Source organism: Malurus melanocephalus, unplaced genomic scaffold (assembly GCF_030028575.1).
Source record: "Malurus melanocephalus ecotype Western Australia unplaced genomic scaffold, MMel_1.1 scaffold_201, whole genome shotgun sequence".
NCBI lineage: Eukaryota > Metazoa > Chordata > Aves > Passeriformes > Maluridae > Malurus > Malurus melanocephalus.
Genome location: NW_026623433.1, coordinates 106,434 through 133,930, shown reverse-complemented (window position 1 = coordinate 133,930; position 27,497 = coordinate 106,434). Strand labels below are relative to the sequence as shown.

General features: G+C 43.4%; 1 protein-coding gene and 1 long non-coding RNA gene across 7 annotated transcripts in view; one reads left to right on the top strand and one right to left on the bottom strand.

The window, feature by feature from the left end:
- The window catches only part of LOC130577888 (uncharacterized), a 16,074-nt gene extending 12,119 nt beyond the window's left edge, over positions 1 to 3,955 (bottom strand). For both annotated transcript variants that reach the window (XR_008965822.1, XR_008965823.1), the window contains exons 1-2: positions 3,895 to 3,955; positions 1,713 to 1,846 (exon numbers count right to left, since the gene is read on the bottom strand). This is a non-coding gene — a long non-coding RNA (uncharacterized LOC130577888). The remainder of the gene's footprint in view (positions 1 to 1,712; positions 1,847 to 3,894) is intronic.
- PRDM10 (PR/SET domain 10) overlaps positions 3,941 to 27,497 on the top strand; it is a 50,134-nt gene continuing 26,577 nt past the window's right edge. For 2 of the 5 annotated variants that reach the window (XM_057373529.1, XM_057373526.1), the window contains exons 1-8: positions 4,075 to 4,140; positions 13,195 to 13,384; positions 15,129 to 15,296; positions 16,655 to 16,714; positions 19,164 to 19,283; positions 20,219 to 20,426; positions 20,801 to 21,042; positions 22,034 to 22,237. In XM_057373529.1, the coding sequence (XP_057229512.1) occupies positions 13,292 to 13,384; positions 15,129 to 15,296; positions 16,655 to 16,714; positions 19,164 to 19,283; positions 20,219 to 20,426; positions 20,801 to 21,042; positions 22,034 to 22,237 (1,095 nt within the window). In that variant the 5' untranslated portion in view covers positions 4,075 to 4,140; positions 13,195 to 13,291. The other 3 variants (XM_057373528.1, XM_057373527.1, XM_057373530.1) reach the window with 3 other exon arrangements.

Genomic DNA, 27,497 nt, shown 5'->3' with positions numbered 1-27,497 from the left:
ACCCCACGGGCTGCAGGTGGATCTCTGCATCCTGCATGGGACCCCATGGGCTGCAGGTGGATCTCTGCACCCTGCATGGGACCCATGGGCTGCAGGGGGATCTCTGCACCCTGCATGGGACCCATGGGCTGCAGGGGGATCTCTGCATCCTGTGTGGGACCCCATGGGCTGCAGGGGGATCTCTGCACCCTGCATGGGACCCCATGGGCTGCAGGTGGATCTCTGCATCCTGCATGGTCACCATGGGCTGCAGGTGGATCTCTGCATCCTGCATGGTCACCATGGGCTGCAGGGGGACACCTGCTCCACCATGGTCACCAGGGCCTGCAGAGGAATCCCAGCTCCAGTGCCTGGAGCACCTCCTCTCCCTCCTCTTCCACTGACTTTGGTTTCTCCATGCTGTTTTCCTCACACGTCATCACCTCCCCCTCTTCTCTGGCTAGAAAAAAAACTGCATGCCACTTTGTTTTGGTTTCTTAAATCTGTTACCACAGAGGCATAACCAACATCTCTAAYTGGCCCAGGCTTGGCCAGTGGCATGTCCATCTTCAGAGCCATCAAGGATTGACTCTGCTGGATATAGTGGCAGCTTCCAGCACCTTCTCATAGCAGCCATTTCTGTTCCCCCCCCAGCCCCCGCTACCAAAACCCAGGCCATGAAAAACCAACACAATAAAATTAAATATTGGGGCATAAATGCCATTTGGTTGGGGACAAATCGGGCAAAAAGAGAACCAACAGAAAATGCTTGAGGTGAAWTGTTTTAGCTAATGGTATGTTTTTTGCTTAAAATAAAATTTAATAATTWGAGTTGATGTAGATGCTCATAACACTCTCAAACTTGTATTAGTCATTTTTCTTGCAATTAAAGGGATTAATTTAGCATAAAAAAAACCCCACTCATTTTTTTGGGATGAATGATCCTGAGAACCAAAATAAAACAACTTATTTGTACTTACATGCGTTTTACATGAGGCCACTTTAATTAAATTTATTGTGGCATATTCTAAACTAATGAATTCATGTTTTGTATTCTCTGTGCAGGAGGAAAAGTAATTACATTTCAGTTGCATTATAGTTGAGCAGGTTCTAACAGACACAGGGACAGAGTTGAAGTATTTCCATCTTTGAGACTGGAGTTTTAATTCACAGCCAGCTCCTGACTTGCACAAGGGTGGGAGGTAGATGCCACAAATTGTAGCCCAGTTCCATCTGCAGTTTAATTTAGGAATCTAGGCCTAAGTACCTATTTGTTATGCACAGAATGAGGCTCAGAGGTCACCAGGGCCAGGGAGGCAGTGGCTGCTTCTGTAAGTCAAACGAGTTTAGAGCACTTGAGCGTTTTTCTTTGTCGTGTTTAATCTATGTGCACCTCAAAATGGGATTATGTCATGGAGAAAAATCCTCTAACCCAAACAAAACCCAAAACATCTGTATATATATGGGGGAAAACCAGAAAAGTTTTCTAGGGGGTCTGAGCAMGGGTTGGGGAGCAGCTTTAGGGACTGTGGTCCAGATGTGGGAGGCTTGTTTTTAAGGCAGAGACTTAGGAATGATATTTCTGGATGAAACGAAGGGGTGAGAAGGTCCAAGGGAAAGAAGGCCAAAAGACCCTCACGAGTAAATTAAATGGGGTGGCTGTTAAATTAAATGGGTGCAATGTGCTTTTCCACCTGGAATGTGAAATGGGAGAAGACAGCCACTACACTTACCTCCTTGTGGAAAAATGAACCTTGGAATGGCCAGGGGGAAGAGACAGAACAGGCAAGACRGGAGAAATTGCTCCAGCAGCAGCATCCAAATGAGATGATGCAGGGATGAARACATGGATCTGATGAGCTGGGAGCTRAGTGGGGAAAGGAGRATTTTCAGGKGSGTTACAGCACATTCCAGGCTGGAGGTGAAGGGGGGTGTTTCATGTAGTTCAGTTGAATGATGCAGATTAGAAATAAATAAATTAAACTCATGTGAAGGTCTCTCTCTCTGCCAGCACAAGGCTGTGGGAGAAACAAAGCCTGTGCTGGAGCATCAGAAACAACACATGAAATGTGGGAATTACAATGGMTATTACATCAGATGCCAGATACTGCAGGGGATGAATCAGACCAGCATCTGGAGGCTTGGTGCATCCACAGTGAACTTGCACTGATTTGACTATAAGGGGAAAAAAATAACCCATGAAACAACTTTCAATATGAACCCTGTTTCAGGAAAGGGCATTGTTCTTCATTCCATCGTGGGACTACATCTCTTGCGGTAGAGCCAGCAAGTTTTCAAAAATGTTAGAAGGACTCTTGGAAATCCAAATAAAAATGCACTTTGATTTTTTGAAAAGTGATACATGGAGCTGTTGAAATTTATAAGAAATAGAGCAGTTTTGTTTGCTCTTATTTCCTTGTATTTCCTTGTAGTACTTGTTCTCCTAAAGTTTCAGCATGGTATAGTGAAATTGAAACTGGTTTTACAGGACAGAAAAATAAATTGGCTTCACAACTCCCATAATTTTAATTAAGAGAACTGCCCAGATTGCAAAGAAGTCTGGTGAAGGTAAAAAAACCAACAAACTTCTAAATGAAGCTAATTCTGCTCACTTGAGGTTTAAAACCCYTGTCTAACATCTTAAGATCARGTTTATAAACACAATTTAGAAAATCTGTATCTCTGTGGGCTGTTTTTCAGATTTGATTGCTAATGGAAGGGGKTAGATCAGTACAACATGGGATGATTTCAATTTGCAACAGCAGCTCTTAATTTAAAAGRCTAGTCCAGGTTTTAAAAGGACAGACCTAGTGGAGAGCTACACTTAATGGCACCAAGAACTATTCTCTTTCTGTTCTCCCAGTGAAAAGACTGAGCAGAACCAGTTCTGTAAAAGTTTTTTTTTTTTTTCTCAAATTCGTTTTTAACCCAAATTTGCCCTGTCTTCCTGGGCTTTGGTCAGTTGGCCACAATGGCCCATTGCAGGATCTGTAGCTGCCCCCACTGCAGTGAATAGTGGTTTGCACAGTCCATGAAGCAATTTGGAATAAACCTAAAAGGTCCTAAACACAGGGATTGTCTGGCTTAACATATTTCCACTGACCTACTGGATTWAAGAGCTACCTGAGGGTGTGCTAATGACAAATGAGGGGTAAGAAAGGGATGTTTTTCCTTGCCAAATACTCAAAAACAGTACTGCAGTAGCTCCTCTGGAATGGCCAATTAATTAAATTTTTGAACAATGGTAATTATTATTCTTCTTTGAGCAGATATTTAGGACTCAAGACACATATACAATGAAAAYATTTAAATTATAGSASCATTTAGGGTCCTTTTAGGCAGAAGAAGCCCTTATGTGGGCATTTTCTCATGGGCTGACTCTCGACAGATCTTAARTTCACATATCAGCTTTTAGTTTATCAGCTTTTAGTAAAATTCTGGTYGAATCTGCTTATTTTGACACAATTTTTGGAAATTGCACTCCAAAGGGCTGCCAGATGGGGCTGAAGAGGCTGCAGAGCATCGTGGCTGGGAGCCCACGAGAAGTTTGAGAGCAATGTCCTCATCCAGGAGGGAGCAGAGCACGGGCCCGGCCCTGCCTGTCCTGGAAAATCCGGRCAGGAGAGGTGTTCCCCTCCGCCCCTTTCCGCCACCAGGGGGCGSCCGCCACTTCCCCGCCCCCCCAATAGGGGGCGCTGCCCGCGGCGCCCACACCGCCTCCACCAGTGGGGGGGCGGAGCGCTGCGATGAAAASTGCGCTGTGATTGGCGGAGATACCCCAGGCGGGGATGAGAGTGGGGCTCTGATTGGCCGCCAGCACCCGAAGGGGGGAGTAAAATCCCGGGCAGAGGACCCCCTCCCCCCGCTCCCCTCCCCGCAGATTGGGGTCCCCCCCCCAACCCCGACCCCCCTGACCTGGCCGTTCCGAGCTTTTCCTTGAGGAGTTCTATGCCCCGTCGTGGCTGGCGGAGGACTTTCAACCAATCAGCGCGCGACGCCGCGGCTTGTTGCCAGGCAGATTATGGTAATGAGGCCCGGGCGGCCGCCCCCCCTCCCGCTCTGCAGCTACCATTGTGAGGTGAGGACAGGTGGGGGGGTTCCGGGCCACCGCGGGGTCGGCGGCGGCGGCCGGGGCGCGGCGCCCGCACGGGACCCCCTCAGGTAACGCGATGGGACGGTCTGGGAGGGCAGAGCGGCCCGGGGTCGCCGCAGGGATCAGCCGGGGGTTTTGGACTTGTTGTTTTAGTCGCACCCAAGATGGCGCCCGAAGCTGGCGGTGCAGGGCCGGGATAAACCGTTCGGTCCCGCCAGTGGGGGGTGGGGGGGGGAAGCAGGGCGTACTCATTCCCCTTCATCCTCCAACCCCCGGGAGAGGTACAGTCCGCTCCCCCCGCTCCCCGCCCCGGCCAGGATCCCCCACCCGCCTCGGACAGGGGGAGAAGGTGCTACCCCCACCCTAGTTTCCCCCCTCCCTGTGTGGTACGGTCCGGACCCCGGCACCTCAGCGACGGGGGGATACACAAGCCATCTTTTTGTCCCCCCAGCACTGTGGGGGTCTCATTCCTTCACCATGACTCTGGGCCGCTCGCTCCGCGCACAGCTCAGCTATTCCGCCCTCGGCGACCGGCCTGGCCTGTCCCCTCCGCTCAGCCTTTACCATGGCGGCCCACCCGTGTCCCCCCCAGGCCCTCAGTGGTTGGGGCCGGCTAGCCGCCGGGCTCTCACGGGGGGCTGATGGCGCCGCAGCCCTCAGGCGGGGGCGGGGGGGCGCGGCGGCGCCTCGCGCTGGGGCGCGGCGGCGGGAAGCGGGCGGTGTGGGGGGGGCACTCACGCCTGCTGATTGGCCGCGTTCCTCGCGCCCTTGCATCCTATTGGCCTATTTAGGGGAGGGGGCGTCGTACCCCGTCTTCGGATTGGCTGTTGGTGGCCGTGGAGTTTATATAAGGGGGTGTGGATGGGGGCGCGACGTGTTCCTGGGGTCCCGTTTGTGTTAGGTTGTTAAGGCCCCGGGGGATTCCAGTGGGCCCTTTGGAAGCACAAGGCTCCTGGTTGAGTGGCCCTGAGGCTTGGGTTGGAGGGAAGTTAGTCCTTTACCCACAGCCCTGAGCTGGTTACATCCATGAGGGTCCCGGTATGAGTGGGTTTCTTTGCTCTCCTGACCCTGGTCTTGGTATCAAAAAACCTGTTCCTGTGGTTTTGGGTATGATTGTAGCAAGTGGCTGCTTGACCTTGTGGCTGTTTTGCTCCGTGGGTGTTGGTGTTGAGTTGTCCTGTCTCCCCTTCTGTGCCCCAGTTCCTTTAAAAGTGAGTTAATGTTGGTACATTAAATGGTTGATTGGAATGGAAGAATGAGGTCCTGGGACACTGCCTTTCAGAATTACTCATCCTAAAGGGATAAATCACGTTTTTAGGGTTATATCTCTGTACAAGAGCCGTTGCAGAGCCTCAGGAGGACTCTTACAGGGTCCCTAAAACAGAATTTAAACTTTGTKTAGGGTACTGACAGTAGTCATTGTCCTGACARTGAYACAAAGAGTCAGTATTTGTGATGCACTTTTTGGTAGCTTGACATCAACCTGTCTAGTGTGTCACTGTATATTTATATGTTTGTGGTTCTTACAGGCATTTAGAGAATGATCAAGCACAAAGCTGGGTATATCAAATGCATATCAATGTTTCCCTGTGAGTTTCAATGGGAATTGAGATTATACTGAACTTTTGCTTTCTGCTGTTAGGTTTTTAATAATTCAGGTGTTATTTTCTTGTAGTTCAGTTAGAAGATGAGGTGCCAATGAATCACCAACTGATTTTACAAGAGGATTCTGTGCATCTTTTGTGGACACAATAAAATAATTGGCATTCTTGAGCCTTCTAATGCCTTCATTTCTAGGAAAAGTAATGTGAGAGCATCTATTGCTCTAGTCTGTCCTTAAATTGCAAACTTATCTCTGAAATTGTGTTGGATTTTGGCACTTTGCTACATGGATTCTCCTCTTGTGTGAAACAAGACAGCTTCATTACCCTGTTTATAGGGTGAGATACTGGTGTAATTGTTATTAATATGATCTGATGGAATAATTGGCAAATTGATTTTAGAGAGAAACGTCTCTATGGTGTCACCTGTTCTCTGGCACCCTTAGTCCTACCCTGTGCCTAAAATCCCTGGATGAGCACTCTTGGGATAAATTGCTCTGCAGTGAGCAGCCACTTCAAGTGTGTTTCTAACCACCTGCAGCTGCTGGCAGCTGTGTACACTGAATTCTAATGGACTTCTAAGTGTAGCTCATTAAGGGGGCTGGTTTTGTATGGTGAATTTTGTTYGGACTTGAACATGAGATTTGGTCTATTTGTCACTTTTATCTCCCGGTAGTAAAACATGCAGTTGTAACGTAGCCCTGAAATCACTTTGTGTGTCAGTCTGCACCTGTTTGAAGGTGTAGGTAGTCCATTTGTTTTCTTGGGTAGTGCAGACCAGCAGCTATTYTGAAGAAGCCAGCTTAGATATGTGTTTTTATGTGTAGAAACAAAGTAGGTTTTTTGTTTTGGTTTGGTTTTTTTTTAATATATGTGATCTAATTCAGAGGAGAGGTGCACAGGGGTGGGAGAGGGGAGGGAGGAAGCAGACCACCCGCTTGTAGGTAGGGAAAGAATCCCCTCCAACTGATAATTTTTTTGGGGAAGAATTCACTGGAGGAGGAGAAGGGAKAGGAGATTAAGAAGTGGCAGGAGGAAGCTGGAGGGGAATGGTTTGTTTTCTTTCAGTAAACCCTAACAGTGCCTTTTTGAAGGTTGTGTGAGCAGAACTGTACCACACACTGATACAGACAGTATTTTATTTTTACTTTTTTGTCATTCTGTACATTAAATGTAAGSTTTYCCTGCTTCCTTGCTTTATCAGGCTTCTCCCTCTGTGATTTATAAACCAAATCCTTTAGGAAGGCAGGGTCACTGCCTCGAGCAGCTGTGTGATTCAACAGCCTGAGAACTGCAGTGTGTGATTCAACAGCAAAYGGGAAGAGAGGTAACTAAAGAAGAGAAAAGTATGTGGAAAATAATGAAATTGACTCTTTGCCCACTGAGAGAGGACAGACAGTGTGAGAAACATTCCATTATAGGAGAATTAGAACTCAACAGAAATGTCCTTGGAGCATCTATGAGTAGGCATCTMAACACGGCCTAGGTAGTCCCCAGGGGGATGTTTACTTGTGCTCAGGCTGGATTAACTCCTGTATTCTGTGCTAGAAATGACCTTTCAGTTATTTACTTGAGAAGTGAGAGAATAGTTACATCAGACTGTTCTGTCACCTTCAGTGCCTGGCATCCCTTCCCATCCCCTGGACCTGGTCCCTTTAGTAAAAGGACTGTAACATGTGATGGGCACAAGAGCAGAGGACTGGCCTTGAAGCTGAKAGATCTCTTCCAGCTTGTTGCTTTGATGATGGATGTGCCATAAGGATATGGGTATAGGTAGATTGATTATACACAATTGAAGTAAAGAGTTAGTTGGTGTTTGGCTGAGCTCTTCTATTTATTATACGACTAAATAAATKGAAGCCATTTTTCCTTTTGTGGAAATAAATAATCCTTGCTGTCCCAGCCCTAGTATGATCTCCATTTTTAGCTCTCCAGTAAAACATAAATATTGTGGGTTTACATTACCTGATTGTTAACATTCACGCAAAATGCACCAGAGCYAGAGTTCCTTGAAATGGCACATGGCTGTAATGGATGGGAATGCAGGGGAGGTGATGGCAGTCCTGACTCAGTCCTCAATGAGCTTAGAAACCTGCTTGCTGTGGTGAAAGCATTTTCCTGCTAGAGGATCTCAGCTGGCTCTGTYTTCTAGACAAACTGGGATAATTAACGTAAATGTGGGATAAAGCTTTTTGCAGACCCGTGTGATGTTCCTTTTGAGCATAATAAATCATTCTCATATTAAAAGCTGGAGGAAGACCCAGAGTTGTAAAACCCCTTTTGTATCAATCTTTCTGCACTTGCACATGGCTGTGGTGACRCAGAGCTGTCAATGAGCTCAGTTGTGGGAGGATTAAGCCAATAATCCCTACTGTTGTTGCAGGGAACCTGAGGCTATGGCAAGGCTCTTTTACATTGGGGAGTAAATCACATTAGCTGCTTTATATGCCATTGTTTTAAAGTGGGTTCTCTTTTGAGGTACTGCAGTAGTTTTRTGCCTCCCTTAGCAGGGAGGTGGACTTTTCCCCTTGCTCAGCTTTGATGTTCCCCCCTTCTCATCCAAGAGAACGGGACAGAAATGAGCATTAGGCAGCCAGTGGCTTGGATTTTTCAGCAGAATGCTCTTAGTAAGCCTTGCAGAGGTTGCTGCAGATGAAGTCCTCAGAGCTTCTTGTGTAGYTGCAGCATTGAAAGAAATTATCATTAAATAATAGCAGGAATGCCAAGAAAATATAGTAATTGTTGATTTTTTTTTTTTGGTGGCGGTTTTCTCTTACTTTCAGAGCTKTCCTTTGAAGCCCTAGGTGAGTTCACTGGGTTTAACTTGTGTTGAAAACACTTGGGCACCAAACACAAACCATCAGTGACTGTTGTTAGTGGTTTTCCTCTTACAGTACCATTCACTCCTGAGTGTTTGCAGGGAGGTCATGGATACACCCATAAGGGGCCACATGTGGAGCTATGGTGGCTCAGGGTGTCTGATGCTGAGGCAGCAAAGTTAACAAGGACATTGCTGTTGGATAGGGAGTGCAGTGCTTTGCCCCTCTTAGCAGTGATTTTCCATCCCTTGGACCTGAATGCAGTGCATGGGGAAGCTGCTGATTTATTAACACAGCTCCAGAGAAAACGTCATTTCRCATCAAGAGGAGGGAGGGATTGGGRAGTGTCGCAGAGGTCAAAAGGAGGTTTTAAGCAAGATTTCAAGAAAAAATTAAGAACTGCCASACAATGGCACCGAGGTGTTTTCCAGGCATCAGGAACAGCAGAGAAGTTTTGTCATTAATGACATTTTATGGATTGGATGTAAAATGCAAAAACTAAAGAGAACAGGTTGTAGATCTGTGCCAGCAGCAGGTCTCAGAAGGTGTTGAGAAAAGGAAGGTAAATGTGAATGGTGTTCTGAGATAAACCTTTGTTGTCTTGAAAGGATGGTTAATTTATTTGCAAACCTCAGAATGAGCTAATGTTCCACTAGAGGTGATTTTCAAAGTCGCGGGAGCTGTGCTGGTTCATGGATCACGTTTTGTCATGATTCACACAATATATAGTGACACACAGGACTGTCACTGCCTCACCACTGCTATACTGGAGTGATACTGCACTATAYTGGTACTCTTTAGTTATGCCTGTTACTGTTTCAGCTTGTGTCATCACCCAGCAAGGACCGGGTGAGGRATGCCTGTTATTTGGGGAGGAAAATGCTGTCTCTGCAGTTACTGTAAATGCTTAAACATCTCTGGCATTGCTTCTTCTCCCGTGTGTAATGCTCATTGGGTTGTATGAAAGCATTGGGGTGCTGGCAGAATTTTAGGTGACTGTTGGGTGGTGGTCTCATAATTGACTAATCTTTCAAATTCCAGAAAAGTAAAATTCCATCATCTTCAAGTTACTGAAGTACTTGCTAAGAGCATACAAAAAAAGATGGAGTATCAAATAATATTTGAGCTAGACCTCTTATATTTTATAGTGGCGAGAATATAGTTTTGACATACATAACACGTAAATTTAACATGAGTTTAAGCAAGCTGTTTGGATTACTGTTTTGCTAACCTCTACATGGATTTTCATTACAAAATGTAGCCTAATTTCTTCATACTGGAAAAAAACTGAGCATATCCTATCACGTCTCCTTTTATCTTTAATTATCTTTTCTTTTAGGATTTCTGCAATTGAGTTTCAATTTCTGTTACAGAGGTTCGTATGGCAATCCCTTGCACATAGCAGAGGGATTCCCATTGAGGTGCATGTCTTGATGTTTATTTAGCTTGTCTCAAATGTGCTCAATAGGGTGAGAAAAAACAACAGTTGCAAAGGATAATCCATGGGCAAACAGTGTGGAGAGCAAGCAGAGAGTGTTTCCTGCATGCCAGTGGTTTGGCAATGCTTATGTCCAAAGTTTCTCATTTTTTTCCTGCTAAACTACCAAAGCTGAGAGAAGATCACAGGGAAATGGTTAAAATTTTGAGACAGTATCAGGGCAGTAATGGGTATTGAGAGCAGGATCTAGAAAAGGAAATAAGATTGTGCAGGATTAATGAGGAGGAGCATCCTGTGGAGGACCAGTGAGTAAAGTCTGATCATTTTGTCATCAGTATTGGAAATCTTTTGCAGGTGTTGGTGTTTCCTGGCAGTTCTGTTGTCAGTGACTTTGGATCAGATCATGTTTTCCAGGTCCTGGCCTTGACTGCAGGGCTTGTTTCACCTCTGAGTTTCACTTGCTCCTGCCTCCTGCCCCCTTCATTGCRCATCCCTGGGACCTCTCTGGGACACAGCCTGTCTCCTCCTGCACTGACTTCCTGCTCAGCACATCCATGTTTYCAGGGAAATGTGCTTTTCAGCGTGTTTTCATGATTACAGATGAACTGAGGGAATGCATACCAGAGGCAGATCCTAGGATGAATTTGGAAATACAGAAGWTGAAAGCATCAGCAAATCCTGCAGCTCCTACTATTGTCCCTTATTGTTGCTCAGTTGGCTGGGCTGAGCTGTTTATTACTTTCATTTCTGTCAAAAATAACAATAACAGGACTGTTTATAGAATCTGCAGCACTGGGCCACCAAATTTGGCTCAGCCTTGCTTTTTTTCCCCCCAAGATTTTAAATTAGTGCTAACTTTCAGAACCATGAAATGACTGTCTTCTGCTTTCCTTTCCATCCTTTTGGTATTTTTTTTTCAGAGATGAATCTTAATACCCAGTTTTGTCTGTTAAAGATCCTGCCTGAACCCTTCAGTCTCTYTTGTACTCAAGTTGTAAGTTATCTGTGCCAAAATGACTCTGCAGGAGTGAGTCAGCATCTCCCTTCAGACCTTCAGTGTCTGATGGCGGGGAAGGTCAGCCAAAAATTCTGCTACTTGTTGCAGCATGTGGAGTTAGCCAGAACTGTGCCTTTCCCTTAATTCAGTTAGTAGTCAATGTAACAGCATTCTTTTTAACAGGTAATTATATTTCTTTTTAAATYAAACCATCCAAAATTGAAGCCTCTAGTGTTTATTTTTCTAAGCAGYTAGGTAATTAATTAAACTACTGGCTATTGTTACTGCAGTTATCTGAATTGGCTCTCGATTACTACTAGCAGTCTAGGAAAAGAGCTGTTGGGGATAAACCAGCTGAAGAGTATCAACAGGATAGGTGATAAATTTTGCGAAGAAGTTGTTCACAGTGTCTTACTGACATAAATGCTGTCACATTTCACATGGGTAGAGGTGATCCTATACCTGATATATATATATTTGCAAATAGTGGTGATCACATACCTGATAAAATGAGTGAAGGAGGTCAGTGAATGAGATACGATTAGGTATGAGAAAACCCCTAATTTAATCCTCAAGAACATTACGAATAGCTCGGTGAAAGGTTCTGTGTAGGGATGGATGGTATTTATTTATAGATCAGAGCTTGTGTGCACTTGGATATATAAATAAACAATATTTATCTGTAAATTGCCCTGACTTCCCACACTTGGAGAGCAAGGCTGGTGTTTATCACTCCTGAATGTTTGCTGTAGTTCATTTATTCATACTAAGGAGATTTGAGCTCAAGCATTGAACACTGGTGTGTGGGTTTAGTTTTAATTTTTCTTAGTGCTTTTTGGGGATGTTTGGTATCAAGCAGTATTAGTGGAGATGAGATTTCTGTCCCTGTATTCCCATAACTGGAGGTGTTTGGATATAAGAGAAAGTCAGAACAGTTCCTCAGTGTTTGCATTCGTGGGGCCCACATGTGCTGGGTTGCTCAGTGTTAACTCAAGTCACCAGTAACAGCATGGCTTGGYGTCTAGCGATGCCCAGATATATCTTTCCCATTGTTTTTCTTTGTCTGTATGTAAGTAATATTATTTTTTTGCTCCACCATGCAGTTCAGTGACGATAGCCTGAGACTTCCCTGCCCTGGTGATTTATCCATGCTGGCCAGAGCTGGTGGAACAGTCAATGCTCAGATCTGCACAGCTTAGTCCTTGCTGGGAAAATTAGGAGAAGACAGAAAGTGCCTGCTCCTTTTTTTACTACTCCTTATCTATTTTTCAGTTTGTCAATGACAAGCCAAATGCTACTATTTATAAGGATAAATTATGACTAAAATAATTTGTATTTTAAATGCAAATGAATGAAAGCATCATCAAGGAGCCTTCTGCTTCATTCCTGGTGCACAGACGGGTACTGGCATTGGATCAGCCCAGCAAAGCACTGGATATGAAATAAAGTTAATTGGAGTAGCTGAGAAATTAAATGGGCTCAGCCTCATGCTAATTCCTAGCCTGTGATTTAATATGACATTAGAGACGAAGGATTGGGAAAGTGTTGAATCACCAACTAAACCAATCACCAGAGCTGTAAATTACCCTTCTGGAATCCCAGCAGCAGATTGAGAGGCCCCAGTAAAATTKCAAGATGTGAATAAAACCAAGCTTGGAAGCAGTTTGTCAGTCTCTTTGAGAGTTTAAGTTTCATTATTTCTTTTTAGTAGTTGGTTGTTCTAACCCTGCCTTGTACTGCCTGGGACTGGGGTTTTGTCCAAGGTCAGATCTGTCTGTACATGGAAAACCCGTTGGTGCTCAAACAAAACCTCATTCAGGCAAACTGAGGAACTGGTGATGCATTCTGAATGTAGTGTTTTCTTGGTGGAAGCCTCAGGTCCACATTTTGCATTATTTATTGATTTCTAGGCCTGTAGGTACCAAAAGGACAATGAGAAGGTTGCATGGATGGCCTGTGACCAAGGAAAGACATGCAGAAAGAATTGGGTCTAATCATTCAGTGTAATTGGTGTGCAGTGGTTGACTTGTTTCCTCCTCAATGGGACATARAAAGTGGTGTACAGCAGGACTTGGGCATGTTCAATGAGATAAGATTTCTGTTCTTTTATTCCCATAATTTAAGGTGTTTGGGTCTTGTAGGAAGTAAAGCCAAACCTGCTTTACTCTCTGTTACGGAAGTGTGGTAGCTGATGATAATAAATCCCTCATAGCTCCATGCTGTTTGTTACGCTGTTTTTAATGTCTCTGTTCTCTGTTTTTTTACAGCCATGTTGCTGAAGATCACCTTGTCTCCTGGAAGCAGAAACACAGTGAACAGATGAATCCCTTCAGCTAGGCATTCCTCCAGTAGATCTCTCTCCTCATGGAGCACCCAGACAGGGAGGAGATGGACTTGAAAGAGGAAAGTCCTCAGGTGTGGGCTGAATCTGCAGCACGGGAACAGAATGCTGCTCAGGTGATTAGTGCCCTCCAGAGCTCTGCCTCTGCTCAAGCTGCATTGGGATTGGTGGGGAGGGTTAGTTCCCATTTGGTCCTGACTAGAAGCTCAGCTTTCACTTGAGCAGAAATACAAACATTTCTGTGTGATTTTGGGTTAAAGCTTCAGAAACTGAGCTGTGCAAACTGCACAGTGARGATACAGAGCTCTGAAATGAGCTGAACAAAACCAGGCAGTGCCTGTAGAGGTTTCAGTGTCCAAATATATTTATAACCATGTGGATGAATGAAAGGGTGTTCAGARTAATGAACATGATTAAAATCTGTGCTCTGTGGCAGCCCCATTTGATGGCATCATTCRAATCAGTTGGAACTGTGGGAGGACCTTGGGGAAAGTAATATGAATAATCTTTTCCAGCCAGATACCTGGTCAGTGAAGAAGGGAGAAATGYTAATTGTAAGTGACTAATGCAGTCAGGTTCTGCTATAAGCAGCTTGTCCCTCTGCCTCTGACAATGCAGCTGGGAATTTCTAGAATTCTGTAAATTGATTTATTCTTTTAAGTATGTTAGGAAAAATGGTGCTGCATGTTATTTGACCTACAAGCTGAGAAATTCTGTCTCTCTTAGTAATTTCCAGCTTTGAAATTTGCCAAGAAAGGCAATTTTCAATGGTTTGTGTTTAGTTCTCTCTCCAGTGGGATAACCACGTTGCTGTTTTGCACATGGGAGTTTTAAGGCTTAATAAGTATTTGCAGAGCACTCTCCAAATGTTAAACTGTAGTGCCTGTGTGAGGATTTATTGTACAGAATCAGCACGAAGCATCCATGGAGAAGTACCAGGTGTCTTCTGAAGCATAAGCTAAAAAGTGAAACAAAATAAATAAAATGCGTAACTGTGGCGTAATTTTCTGTGAAAGAATTTTATGTAAATATGAATACTTATACTCAAACTAGATTTCCTGCTAACTGCCCTGTTTTTCCCATACACTGAAAATGCATATAAAGGATGGCAAAAACTAAACATGTTCAAATTTTCACTGGAATTCAGYTCATTCAACATGGGCCATTGATGATCAGTTATGATCATAATGTTCTGGTAAAATAGACTTGTTTAGCGTTAAAATGCTGCCCTTGTTTCAGTAGTCCTTGGAATCATTGCTTAATGTTTTCAGTTATATGTTTGTCTGTTTAAATAGTTGAATTTTCTACTGATGGCTGCACATACATACTACAGAGAAGCAATCTAATATGCCCTACTGCTCCTTCTGAGAGGTGCAATACTGTAACTTGAGGAGTGTCAGAGTTAGTAAGTTCTGTTTAGCCTTTCATCAGACAGCAAAAATGACCTCCAACTACAGAACCAGCTGAATGAAGTCGTTATCRTAAATCCTGAAAGGAATATGAGCATAAAGGGAAACAATATCCCAATAAATTTAATAGATACATCAGTTCAGATATGAACTTGTTCTCTTACAAATTTTCAATGTATTCTGCAAGAACTAAGTATGAATGGGGTGGGTTGCCCTTTGTAGCAGTTGTGTATTGAGTTGCAATGGAGAGTAAAACCAGAGACTGATGGGAGTTGTGTCCAGGTTTCTATTGGTAGAATAATTGGATGAGATTTGAAATGTGTGTTTTTCACTGCATTCAGATTCGTTGGGACACAAGTTCTCTATGCTTTCCAAGGCACCCTGTGACTCTGGTGCTATGTCCCATGGCCTGACTGTGTTCCTGTGAGTCCAGGATCTGTTTGTTCCTCAGGTGCACTTTGTTCCTGAGGGCGGAGCAGTGGCCCAGATCGTCTACAGCGACGAGCAGGAGCGTGGGCCCGCGCAGCAGGTGGTTTACACAGCTGAYGGCACCTCCTACACCTCTGTGGACACCTCGGAGCACACCCTCGTTTACATCCACCCCGTGGAAGCTACACAGGCACGTGTGGTTCTGAGCACACCCTGCTTTTGGCACCTAGAAAACACCACAATCTTGTATGGGATGAAAGCCAGTTACCAGCCAAGTGGTATGACTGGAAAATAGCAGGCAGTCACTCCCTACAGTTTTCTAAGAGCCATCTATGTTCCTTCTGGAAAAGTCCTTGTTTTGTGTAGTACAGGTGTCATAATTGACTTTAAGACTTTAACAGTCATATCTTTTTGCAGAGCATCTCTGTTTCTTCAATGTAATTTTGTAGTCTCTGTAGAGTTGTTGATTTTATAGACCTTTTATATTAATTTTCTTCTGCRTAATTATATCCGATAGCCTTTATTCCCTTGCAGCACGTTTATATGGGGTCAATATGCTAGGCATCTCTCCCTCTGTGTGGTCAGATTAAAAAGGAACAAGCTCACTTTGTCAAGAGTGTTTAATAATGTCTTTGCTGACAGAGCAGATTAGCTGTGCTGCAGAGTGCACATACCTGACACCCCTGCCACACTGGCAGAGCCTCTGTGGCACAGTCTGTGTTGYGCAGCTCTCAGTGTCCCAGAAAACCAGCTTCTATGTGGAGGGATGTCCTGAGAGGATATTTTGAGAGGATGTCTCCCTGGCCAACTAACTTCAAAACTCTGAATGCTGTCATTGTGTCAAAAGATGTGTAGGATTCAGACATCCTTCTGCATCTAAGATGAAATTATCCCAGCACTAAAGGAATTTGTATTCTGTCATGCTTATTATGTTGGACTCAGGCTGCTACAAGCTCAGATATTTCAAGTTTTGGCTAAGTAAGGCTGGCCTCAGTCAATCCTTAGGCTTCTGTCAGGGCTGTTCTTGCAGAATATTGGAGTTGGCATGGCTTCTATGAAATTAAACAGCATCCTGGCTGTATCAAAGTCCCATGTAGGATTTGCCTGATAGTTCCTCAAAAGAAAGCATGCAGAAGTCTTGTGAAATTTCAGGAAGAAAAAGCTCACAGTTACTTCTATCCTGCTCTTGAGTGTTACACAGTTTTAGTGGAACTACTGAATTTCATCCTGTAGATTTTACCAAATCAACCATTGACAAAGTGATTTGGGTAATAGAAAAAAATGAAGTATGTGAAACACTTTAGCTGTACAGATGCAAAGTGYCACATAAATATAACATTAACTCTTTATGGAACATAACCTAATTTTTCATTTCTGTGTGTGTTGGTCCACTTGGGTAAGTTGAAGTAATTTGCTGTGATAACAGGCAGGTTAGAAGCTGACAAAGGCTCAAATGTGGGTTGTTTCAGGGTGGCAGGGTAACTTGTGCATGAGTTGGGTGTAAAAAAACCCAGGGCTGGTTTGATAAGCCTTTTTCACTTTGTCTAGACTCTGTTTACAGATCCGTCCCAAGTGGCTTATGTCCAACAGGATGCCACCACYCAGCAGGTAAGGAAGAGATATTAATCTTGGGCCTAAAACTATGAGAGAATAGTCAAGGAAGGTAAAGGGTGTGAGAACATGTGGTGTGAGAGAGTAATGAACTGCCTCTGAAGTTGTCCAGTGACAATCATATCTGTGCTGTCATCTTGATCACTACTAAAAAGCCACTATTACCAGGACCAGCCTGTGCATCAGTGACAGTAAAAATTAAGAATGATTTGGGGTACTCTCTTTAATTCATATTCAACAAGAATTCTGATTTGCTGTCCCAGATAGCATGAAAAATCTTTCAACAGTGTCCCTGCAGCTGATGTGGCTGATGTCATCTGAATGCCATTTTGGAAAAGCTGGGTATGCAGCTGGCCTTTGTACAGGTTCTGATCCCAATGCCTTTAAGTCCACWAAAGACTCTTGAGGGATGGAAAAATTGCATTAAATTCTAGGTTTACTAGAAACCTCACAGGAAGTTAAGTGCAAAATCTGAAAAAGTTCAGTGTCTGGTTCCCTTATCAGGTATGCTGGGCTTGCCAGTGTGAGAGAATAAAACTGCAGCCTGTGTTTGTAAAGTTATGATGATTTTTTCTTATTCTTTTGACATCYAGCATGGATGGGGAAGTTTTGTTGTTAACTCTTACTGGTATCTTTGGGGACTGCAGTATGGTAATCAGGTGTAGAAGGTGCTTTCAGATCTGTCTAGCTGGAATTCTCTGCTTGTTATAGACTTAAAATTGTCATTGCTTGGTGGGTCTTTAATGACATGTGTGAATTGATGTGTTAGATCCCAATCCTCACCAAAGCCATTAAAATGTGTTTTTATTGGCAGTCTTGGGGCAGAGTGAGGGGTTGAATGTGTGCTGAAAACAAATTTTCTTGCTAAAAGGCCTTCTAAATGGTTGAGGTGCAGACCGGAAGTAATGACTGATGCAATAAGGGTGTTACCTGTMTTCTCATTCTCTGGAGTGTTGTTCCAAAATTTTTTTGCTCCATCAATTTCTCTGCATTGAGAAGCCAGAAATTCCTATTTGCTTGTCTTAAAGCTCATTTAACAAGTATATGATTAATTAGAAATAGAGATTACTTACGTGCAGTGCAGATGGCAGTGACAATAGAGATGATCTGCTGTTATTGTCCCAGAAGCACTTACCTGTGTGTTCTAAGCCTGTCCTCCATTCCAGCACTGTCTGATAGCAGTCCTAACACATATATTAATTTTTTTGGTGAATGATTAATCCCTCATTATAGCAACTCCTGAGTTTGCAGCTGTTTGTACGTCAGCATTTCATGTGGGACATCCCTGAGCTGACAACTAATGATAAAATAATAATGAAAGCTCCTCTTGTCTTTCAGAAGAAACTTTATTGTAGAAAATGAGGGGTTTATAAAAATAATGCCTGTAGTCCGTGCAGTGTTTAACATGAAAGTGGAAATAAGGGTATGTTTGGTGTGATTAGTAGTAGGCAGTGCTAACAGTTGGTACAAATGGATCCAAGCCTGTGTGACCTTCTCCTTGCTGGCACATTAGAGGAATAATGATGTCTTTTCTCTTGCCACTTGGCGTCAGAAATGTCAATACCAGACTGGCGTGGTGGTTTCCTCCTCACTCTGACAGCAATCTCTAAGGTCTTTTTGCTGTTGTTTTTCAGGACTTTTGTAAATTACTCTTAATACCTCTTTAAACAAAGCAACTAGTTTGGAGTTCTGAGTGCTTACATTAGGGACTTKGTTGTCTCCTCTGTCACTACTGGCCCAAATCACTGTTCTCAGTTTTATCTGATATTTATTAAGCACTCTGCCGTGAGGCAAGAGCTTGGATTTTAGCATAAAAGATGCTTTTGCAGTCAGAGGCACAAACTAAAAGCCACATGATGTCAGCTGTAGAGAAGGACAAAAAATCATGCGGAATAATGGTGCGAATTCGTGTATAGATAAGCAGGAAACAAAAGACAGGAAAGGTGATTCCTAAGGTCTTAGCTGTGCTTTGCTTTWTTGCTGAATGGATGAGAACAGTGTGGTAATATGCATTAATTTGGTTGTTACTACACAAAAAAATGAATATGTAAACAAAATGTGTAATGTRACCAAATGGTAAGAAAAATAATTGTTGGGATCCTCTTGTTTGAGAGCTTGATCTTCTAATGAGGTCAATRTACCACCTTGTTCTTTTAATGGATCCTGTATCATAGAACTGCAGAATCATTTGGATTGGAAGGGATTGGACGTAGTTCCAACTGCTCGGCCATGGCCAGGGTTTGCTTGAGAAAAAGAAAGATAGTGAAAAAAACAAAGGTTCTGTCCAAGTCTGTCATCCCTACTTGAACCCCAAAAATCATGGGAATTCTGCCGTTTTTGAGCAAGTGCAGGGCTCAAGGGAGCTGTGCATGCYGGGCCTGCCCATGTGTAAGTGACACAAGTGATGGAAATGCTGCAGTGCTAAAATGAGTGCCTGTGATTTTAGGTAACGGTGCTCTTGCCTGCTGCTGCTCAGAGCATGAATCCCACCAACCTGTCCGTGCTCGGCAGTGTTGCTGACCCCCCCCAGCCAGTGGCTCTGGAGCAGGGGCCACAAGCAGATAGAGTAAGTTGCCAGGCACCCTTTCCTTTTCCATGTACGAGTGCACAGATTCCATTGCTCCATCGTCTCCGGGGGTGAAATGTGGCTGAGTGATCCGGGAGGAGATGTGAGAAAGCTGTAGTCCAGATTTGTACTGTCTTCCATAGTCTTGCCATGGAATGTATGGAGGTTTAGGAGAGATCATGTGTTTAATATACAGAGAAACCTGTTTTACAGATGATTCTGTTTTGAGCAGCCACCTTAAAAATCTCTCAGTGCTGAAAAGTGAAGTTAACAGAAGGTGTAGTGCTGACTGTCACAGCATCATCCACCTGTTCTCCTCATCAGTGTTTTCAGGCAGCTCTGCTGGGTGTAATATTTCTTGTTCTCTACCTGAGAAATCTGTGTGGGTGATGGAATGTGCAGCACACTTAGTTGTTGTGGATTGAAAGGGCTAAACTTGAAAATTAGTGGAAGAATGCAATGCCCTCAACTGTCCTTCATGTCCATAGTTTATATCTAGTCTCCATGTTACCTCACCCCTTATTTGCCATTACCTTTGTATTCTGGGGATTGATTTTGTTAGATTGTAAAGAAAAGATCATGTGACAAAGTGCAGGATTCCCTCACTTGTACAAAAGAAGCTAAAATACAGCTTTAGGCTCTAGGTAATATCCACAGAGCCTGGATTTTGTTTCAAATCTTCTGCAAGGGTCCTGAACTTCCTGATTTCAGTTTCTTCTGTGAACTGAGTCCTTGGCAGGGTGGAGCCAGGGAGTGCTACTGGTGTCCTGAGTGAGGCCATGAGCGGCAAATAATCACTTGGCAGTCATTTATCACCTTCCCTTGTCCTCCTCCCCTTACCAGAGGCAGCAGGAAGGGTAGATTATCTAGGACCTTCATTGCTTTGTGGTTTTSTTCCTGAATCAGCTTGAATTGTCTGTGAATTCTCTCCTCAGGCATCACTCCCGGTGCATAACCAGGTATTACCTCCTATGGAGGCTGTGGATGGTTCTGACCCTTTAGCACCTCTGCAGAATCAAATGGAAAGGATACAAACAAAAGAGGAAGATGATGAGGATGAAGATGAGGATGAAGATGGGGAAGACACTGACATGGATGAATGGGATCCAGATCCACCTCGACCCTTTGATCCCAATGATTTGTGTAAGCATGCACAGTAATATGCAGTGTATTACCTGCCCTCCCCTTTTTTATTCCCTCTCCATCAGCCCTTTAGTAAAGAAAGGCAAAATCCATTCATATTTTAGCAGTAATGAGTAAACCCCTTTATTCCTAGAAATGTGGATTAAACCAGGCTGCTCTACTGCARAGACAAAATTAATTCTGTCTTAAGTCTCTGAGCTGCTTTCTTCTTATTTCTCTGGATGCTGCCCTGTCTGATATTTTAAAATGTAGATAGACTTTTGGCATAAGTGTTCCCACAGTTGAGCCAGATGTCTAGAGAGATATAAAACTGTCTCTGAGCCAGTGTGTGAATGCCTGCCTGAAAGTCACTCCTCTCTGTCTTTGTGTTACAGGGTGTGAAGAGTGTAACAACGCACATCCCTCAGTGTGTCCAAAACATGGACCTTTGCATCCCATTCCAAACCGGCCTGTGCTGACCAGGGCTAGGGCCAGCCTTCCCCTGGTGCTCTATATTGACAGGTTTTTGGGAGGTGTGTTCTCAAAACGGCGTATCCCAAAGCGTACACAGTTTGGGCCTGTGGAAGGACCCCTGGTCAGACAGACTGAGCTCAAAGACTGCTATATCCATTTGAAGGTAAGGGTGAGAAAAAGGGGGRAGCAATTTGTGCCTAAGCTTTGATTTTCATGAATTTGTCACTCTACCTTGATCGAGTAACTGGAGATCTTTTGGCACCTCAGTCTCTGAACRTAACTAAGAAGTACCTAGATTGCTTTGGCTTCAAACCTGCTCTGTTATTCAGGGAGACACACTAATCCTGGGGAATGTTCTGGCATTATGAAGTTATAGAGTGCATAATGTGGAAGACTGTGAATCACTGTCACATGAGCTGAAGCAGCATCTGGACATAAAATTAGCAGCCTCATCTGAGGATGTTCTTCAGCCATTCTTTTGTGTCATGTTGTAATCTCAGTTCAAAATATTTTTCTTACCTTTCTGGTCATTAGATGTAGGGGAGAGGAGATATTTTTATTCCCTTCCTCTTGCCAAGTAATAGGCATGGGGTAAAATTACTTTTATCCATGTGTTTACTCATTTCACTATAAAAATTGGTCCTTTATTTGTTGGAGTTTAGATCCACAGTCTTAGGAGTGCTCTGATAGTGTCTGACAAGCAAATTGTGACCATAGGCAACCCAAGAGAAGTTTAGCTAAAGAAGTGCTGATTCCTCCTTGAGGCAATGTCACAAGTCAAGAAATTAAAGGAAAAGTGGGTCKCCCAGTTTAGAAACTTCTGACTGATGTCTGTAGCCTATTAAAGCTACAACTACTTGTGTAAAATTTATTATAGCCATGTGTACATACTKTGCCTGACCCCTTTAATGAATGATTCTTGTCCCCAACAGTCTTGGAAGGATCCATTGTGTCTTGCTAGTTAAATCTTTACCCATTGCTAAATATTTTTCTGCCTGTTTCTACATACGTGTTAATAAAGAGAGAAAATTACCTGCCTTCACTGCTCACTTAATATAACAGTTGCATGGGCACAGTAGTTTTCTTAGTAACTCAAATTCTTTTGAATGTGCTGCCAGACAGTTACAGTCACATGTAATTGGATTTTGCTGCAGGTTTCTCTTGATAAGGGTGACAGAAAAGACAGAGACTTGCAAGAGGACCTGTGGTTTGAACTTTCCAGTGAGGCTCTGTGTAACTGGATGATGTTTGTGCGTCCAGCTCAAAACCATCTGGAGCAGAACTTGGTGGCCTATCAGTACGGCCACCACATTTATTACACCACCATTAAAAACGTGGAGCCCAAGCAGGAACTCAAGGTATGGAATTGCTCATGTGTCAGAATTCTTTTTTTCAACTGATTAAATTGTGCTTTAAAAGTTGCTGTCCAATAAGTGCCAGAAACTACTGTTGTGAATAGTTTTAGGGCTTTTTTTTTTCTCTGAATTGAATGTCATTGAAGTCAGTAAGTAGTTACCAACATAGGGATTTTAATGAGCCTTGGCTCATGAGGAAGTTTTATTTTAAACTACATAAATTGTCTCTCCCTGTCATGCTTTACACAGCATATATTTTGCTGATACAATCTATTTGTATTGCAGCAATCTTTTTTGTCATTCTGGATGTCCTTTCCAGTTAGCCCTGTGTGTTCCTGACTTGTTTTCTGCTGCCTTAAATGAATATGGTCTCTCCCTTTACCTGGCTTTCCTGGAGCTCAGGAAACTTTGTATGTGATAAATGATTAAGGATATTGTGACTTTTCTGTGGTTTGCTTTTTGTTCYCTCTGAAAATTTATTGATTATGTTGAGCTCCAAGCAGCATGGCTGGGTGAGATGGCCTTAATTTGAACATTTTTGAGGCGTTGGGGGAACCAAAAAATTTTGATACCAGGAAAYTTTGTTGTTCTTCAAGTCTCTTCTTGCATATGGTTTTCAACAATTTATCTGGAGAAACAGTTGTTTAGTAGTACTTGTACTAAATCAGGGCAAAAGCCTAGTTATACCCTTGAGGAGTAGGAATATCTAAAATCAGTCCTTAATTATTTACGCTGAATTACTAGAAATCTTATGAATCCATTTTAGGTGTATTCAAACATTTTCTCAACAGTTTTAAAAACAATTTGAAATCAAACTTAAGATCTGTACAGATCTCCATGTGGAAGCATAATTTTTCTTACTTTGTGTTAGTAGTGTCTTGCAGGGTAAAATGGTTTGCCAATTGAAGGGCTTGTTAACGTGATTTCCTTCCCCAAGTGGATGTAGGGAGTTTGTGCAAATTTTGTCCAGAGAWTTAACTAGGAGGAGCAGGGAGTTGAAGCTGGGAAGTTCTGATTTGCTTGCCAGGTATGTGTAGGGGGGTGTTAACAGCCTGCATGGGAGAAAAACACCACGTCCTTGGGTGCCTTTGAGAATACTGGAAAGGTRCTAACCATGAACAGCCATTTTCAATAATGCTTATAGTTACCATGAGCTATCCTCAAAACTAAATGATGTAAATCGCTAGAGCTCCATGTTGCTGCTATTTAATTTACAACTCAGTGGTTTGCTTACATACAGGAAAAAAAAGAAAGAAAAGGAAAAAAGAAAAAAAAAAGAGAAAAAAGAAGCTTGCATATTGCTCATTGATGTTTACCTACTGTGACAGATTTTCAGTTGCKTTATTGTAACAGTGAAGTCAATGACTTAAAATCAGCTGAACCTGAAACTCTTAAAGTAACCCCTTTATTCTGAGACAGGCCTCTTTTATCCACTTTAGCAACCAGTGCATACATTTGTGTCATACATACATTGGTTAAGAGACAACTGTTTAATTACTCATAAGTATGTGATTGGTCAGTTTGCAAGAGCTTGATGTTTACATTTGTCAACCACCTGCATTATCAATTCTACATTCCAATCTGTTTTCTCAAAGGCAGCCAAGGAAGTGGTGTTTTTCTCCTATGCAGGCTGTTAACACTCCCCTACACAGAAATATTTTAAATTAGTCTCTGTGGATGTGCTGCCCATGGTCTATGTAAGGAGAGCAGGAAAGAAGTGGGAAATCCCCCATGTTAATAACATTTCCATTCCTCTTGGTGCAARTATCAGTACTCGGCTGACATTCTTCCTTTGCAGTCATGCAGTTGGGTTTGAAGAGATTGTTGCCTTGAAAGGCCAGATTTTAATAAAGACACAGACACGTTTAAGGGGATAAAAAGGGTTTTACCTCGGTATTTGGGATCCCAGGTGCACAACTTGATGGCAGAATGCACCCCCGTGTATAGCACGGATACAAATTTTATAGATTTCAGGAATTAGCATATATATCTAGGATTCCCCAATAAGAAACTTAACAAATGCAGTAATGTCCCCCTATTCTAATGAATCCCCCTTCAGAGAGAAGGCTTCACCCAAGGCTGGGACCTCAAGTTTAAGACAGCACAGGGCACACTGATCCCTTCCTCAGGATGTTTGGTCTCTCTCACCAGCAGAACTCCTAAACTAAGCTGGAATATCAGGCTACAGGAATTATAAACATGTGGGCCAGGGGGTACAAGGGATACATAAAAGGTAAAGAAAATGTATAAAAGGATATAAAAGTATTAAAAAGGTACATGAAAGGAAAGGCAAAACTCATCAGGCATCATTCCCCCCCTTTTTAGAGACTAACAAGACTCCACCTTGTCTAGTCTCCACATTACATTGACTACAACTACAACTATCAGAGATACTTCTTTTACTCTGGCCCAGTCTGGTAAGCATGAAAAATATGGTTGAACATTAAGGTGGTAATTTTGGAAACTACTTCATTTAGAATTTGAGTCCCTTCCCAATTTTTATACCAATCAATGGCCCGTTACCATCCCCCTCTAGAGGAGATAATTGGGTACAGATCCAGCAATTGCTCCTGTCAAGAGCTCTGGATATATTTTAGACCATCGTGATGCAATTAATAGGCCAAATCCTGAATCATGGTTACCAGCTGGGCAGACAACAGACATGGGAAAAGCAGTTTCAACCACATCAGCTTGATTTGCGTCAGTCTCTCGTTCTTCAGTGGTTTCACGAGCAGAAGTCTTCTTGACTCTGGAGCAGTGGGTCTATGGTCCTTTCTCAGAAACTTTGACCACAGTGAGGGTGGGCAGCAAAGCTTGGAACGGTCCCTTCCACTCAGCTTGCAAGGGGTTGCTGTCCCACCACTTGATGTAGATCCTGTCTCCAGGCTGAAATGGATGAGCAGGTGTGTCCAGTCCTATGGGCTTGGACAACACGGCAAATCTCTGGAGCTTCTGTGAAGTGGAACTTGAAACCATTAAGCATTTCTGCCAATCATTATGAGTTTTCTCTGAGATATGTAGAACTTGGTATGGTTTGCCATACAAGATTTCATAGGGACTTACATTGTCCCTCTGCCTTGGTTGTATGTGAGCTCTCAGCAAGGCTATAGGAAAGGCCTGAACCCATTTCGTTGAAGTTTCTTGGCAGATCTTACTGATCTGGGTTTTGAGGGTTCCATTCATATGCTCAACCTTGCCACTTGCTTGGGGCCTGTATGGAGTATGCAGGTCCCAAGTAAGTCCCAGAAATCTGCTAACTTCTCCGACCACAGTTGCAATGAGATGTGGTCCTCTATCTGACGATATTCCCAAAGGAACCCCAAACCTTGGAATTGTGTGGTTGAGCAAAGCTTTTACTACCTCTTTTGCTGTGTTGGTGCGACGGGGTAAGCCTCAGGCCATCCAGTTAAGGTGTCAACCAGTACCAGTACATGTTTGTATCCCTCCTTACATGGCATTTCAGCAAAATCTAATTGCCAGTAGTCTCCTGGGAGATCTCCTGCCTTTGTCACCCCTAACACAACTCTCTTGCTTATGTCAGGATTGTTTCGACAGGTCTCACACTTGCTTGTTATAGATTGTACGATATCAGTCTTCCCTCTTCTGATCACTGCCTTCTTCAGATGTTTCAAAAGATTTTCTGTTCCCCAGTGGGTACCYTCATGYTCCTTCTGTGCTATTTCTCAAAGGAGTGGAGGTTGGGCTACAACCTGTCCTGTTGGGRTAGCAGCCCACCCACCTTYCTTAATTYCAGCTTTAAGAGCCTTAATTAATTTTTGATCCCCCTGATTGTATTTTGGAGTAAACCCTGTCAAATCTCCTCCATCTGTGCTACTACTGCAAGTTTGTCTTTTCCTGTACCCCTTTCTGTTGCTTTACCAAAAAGATAATTTCCCAATTCAGGGGTTGTTTTCCCTTTTTGATGACAGTTACATCTGTAGTCTTCCAGATATTCTGCAGGCGTGCAAAGATCTGTTCTGCATGCTTAATTTCATCACCTTGAATAGTCAGCAGGCCACATTCCTTCCAAATAACTCTGTGGGCATGAAAAATGCTAAGCACATCAGTCCATATGTCCACCTTCTTTCCCTCGCTCATTTCTAGAGCTCTCGTCAGTGCAATCAGTTCAGCTTTCTGTGATGACATATCTGAAATCAAGGCTTTTGCTTCAATTATCTTATCCGTGGTGGTTACTGCACAGCCTGTCATCCTCTTGCCATTCCTTGTGAAACTGCTTCCATCAGGAAATAGTTCCTGGTCTCAGTTCTCCAGAGGCACATCCTTCAGGTCTGGTCTGCTGGAATAAGTCTCCTCTATTGTCTGCAAACAGTCATTCTCAGGCATGTTATCAAATAATGTGGATGACAAAAACATTGCAGGGTTTACAACACAAGTTGTTTTCAGGGCAACATCATCCTGTTCCAGCAACACAGATTGGTAGTTAAACATTCTGCCAGGGGACAGTGTCGTGGGTTTGAACCTGATTTTTCCCAATCCAAGTCACGGCACCAAAAAATGTTGTGGTTTGAACTGTGCTGAAAGCCAAAAGCACCCACGACGTTCCCTCCCTTCCCACTGGAGAGGGCAGAAGGGAGAGCAAAAGCCCAATTAACACGAAAATTTATGGCATTCACATAACATAACGTAATTGAGAGAAAGATACTATATGCTCCAGAGAATGGTCAGACAGGCTGAATAAGTTAAGTTGCAAAATAGATTTATTACTAAAAATTACTAAGAATACTACCGCACCGGGGAGGGGAACAAAGATAGGGAAAAATTTACAAGGAGAAGAAAAATAAAAATGGACATTTTAAGACACTTGTTATTCTTTCTGGGAGCCTGGCTCTTCCTCAGGTCATCCCTCTCCACCCCCCCATGCCTTCCCGCACACACAGGGGACAGGAATGAAAGTCTAACATAGATCAAACTACTCATTACAGTTGTCGTCCAGCATCATAGGAGAAGCGTTCTTACAGCTCCAAGCTGTGGAAGGTCTTTTCCCAGAAAACAGTCAGTGTATAACTGCTGCTGGCAAGGGATTCTTTTCTTTACCTCGTAGGAGAAAGGAAAGATTGTTCTTCAAGGCCAAACTGCGTTGTTTCGGCGGTGTAAGACCACTATCACAAATCTCCTGGCAGAACACAGCTTCTTCTAAGCATCCACTTACTTCAGACATAGGGCGGGGGCATCTCCTCCTCCCTGCAGCACACAATTTCTTCTTAGCATCAACTCACTTCAAACGTCGTGGGGTGGGCCAAGC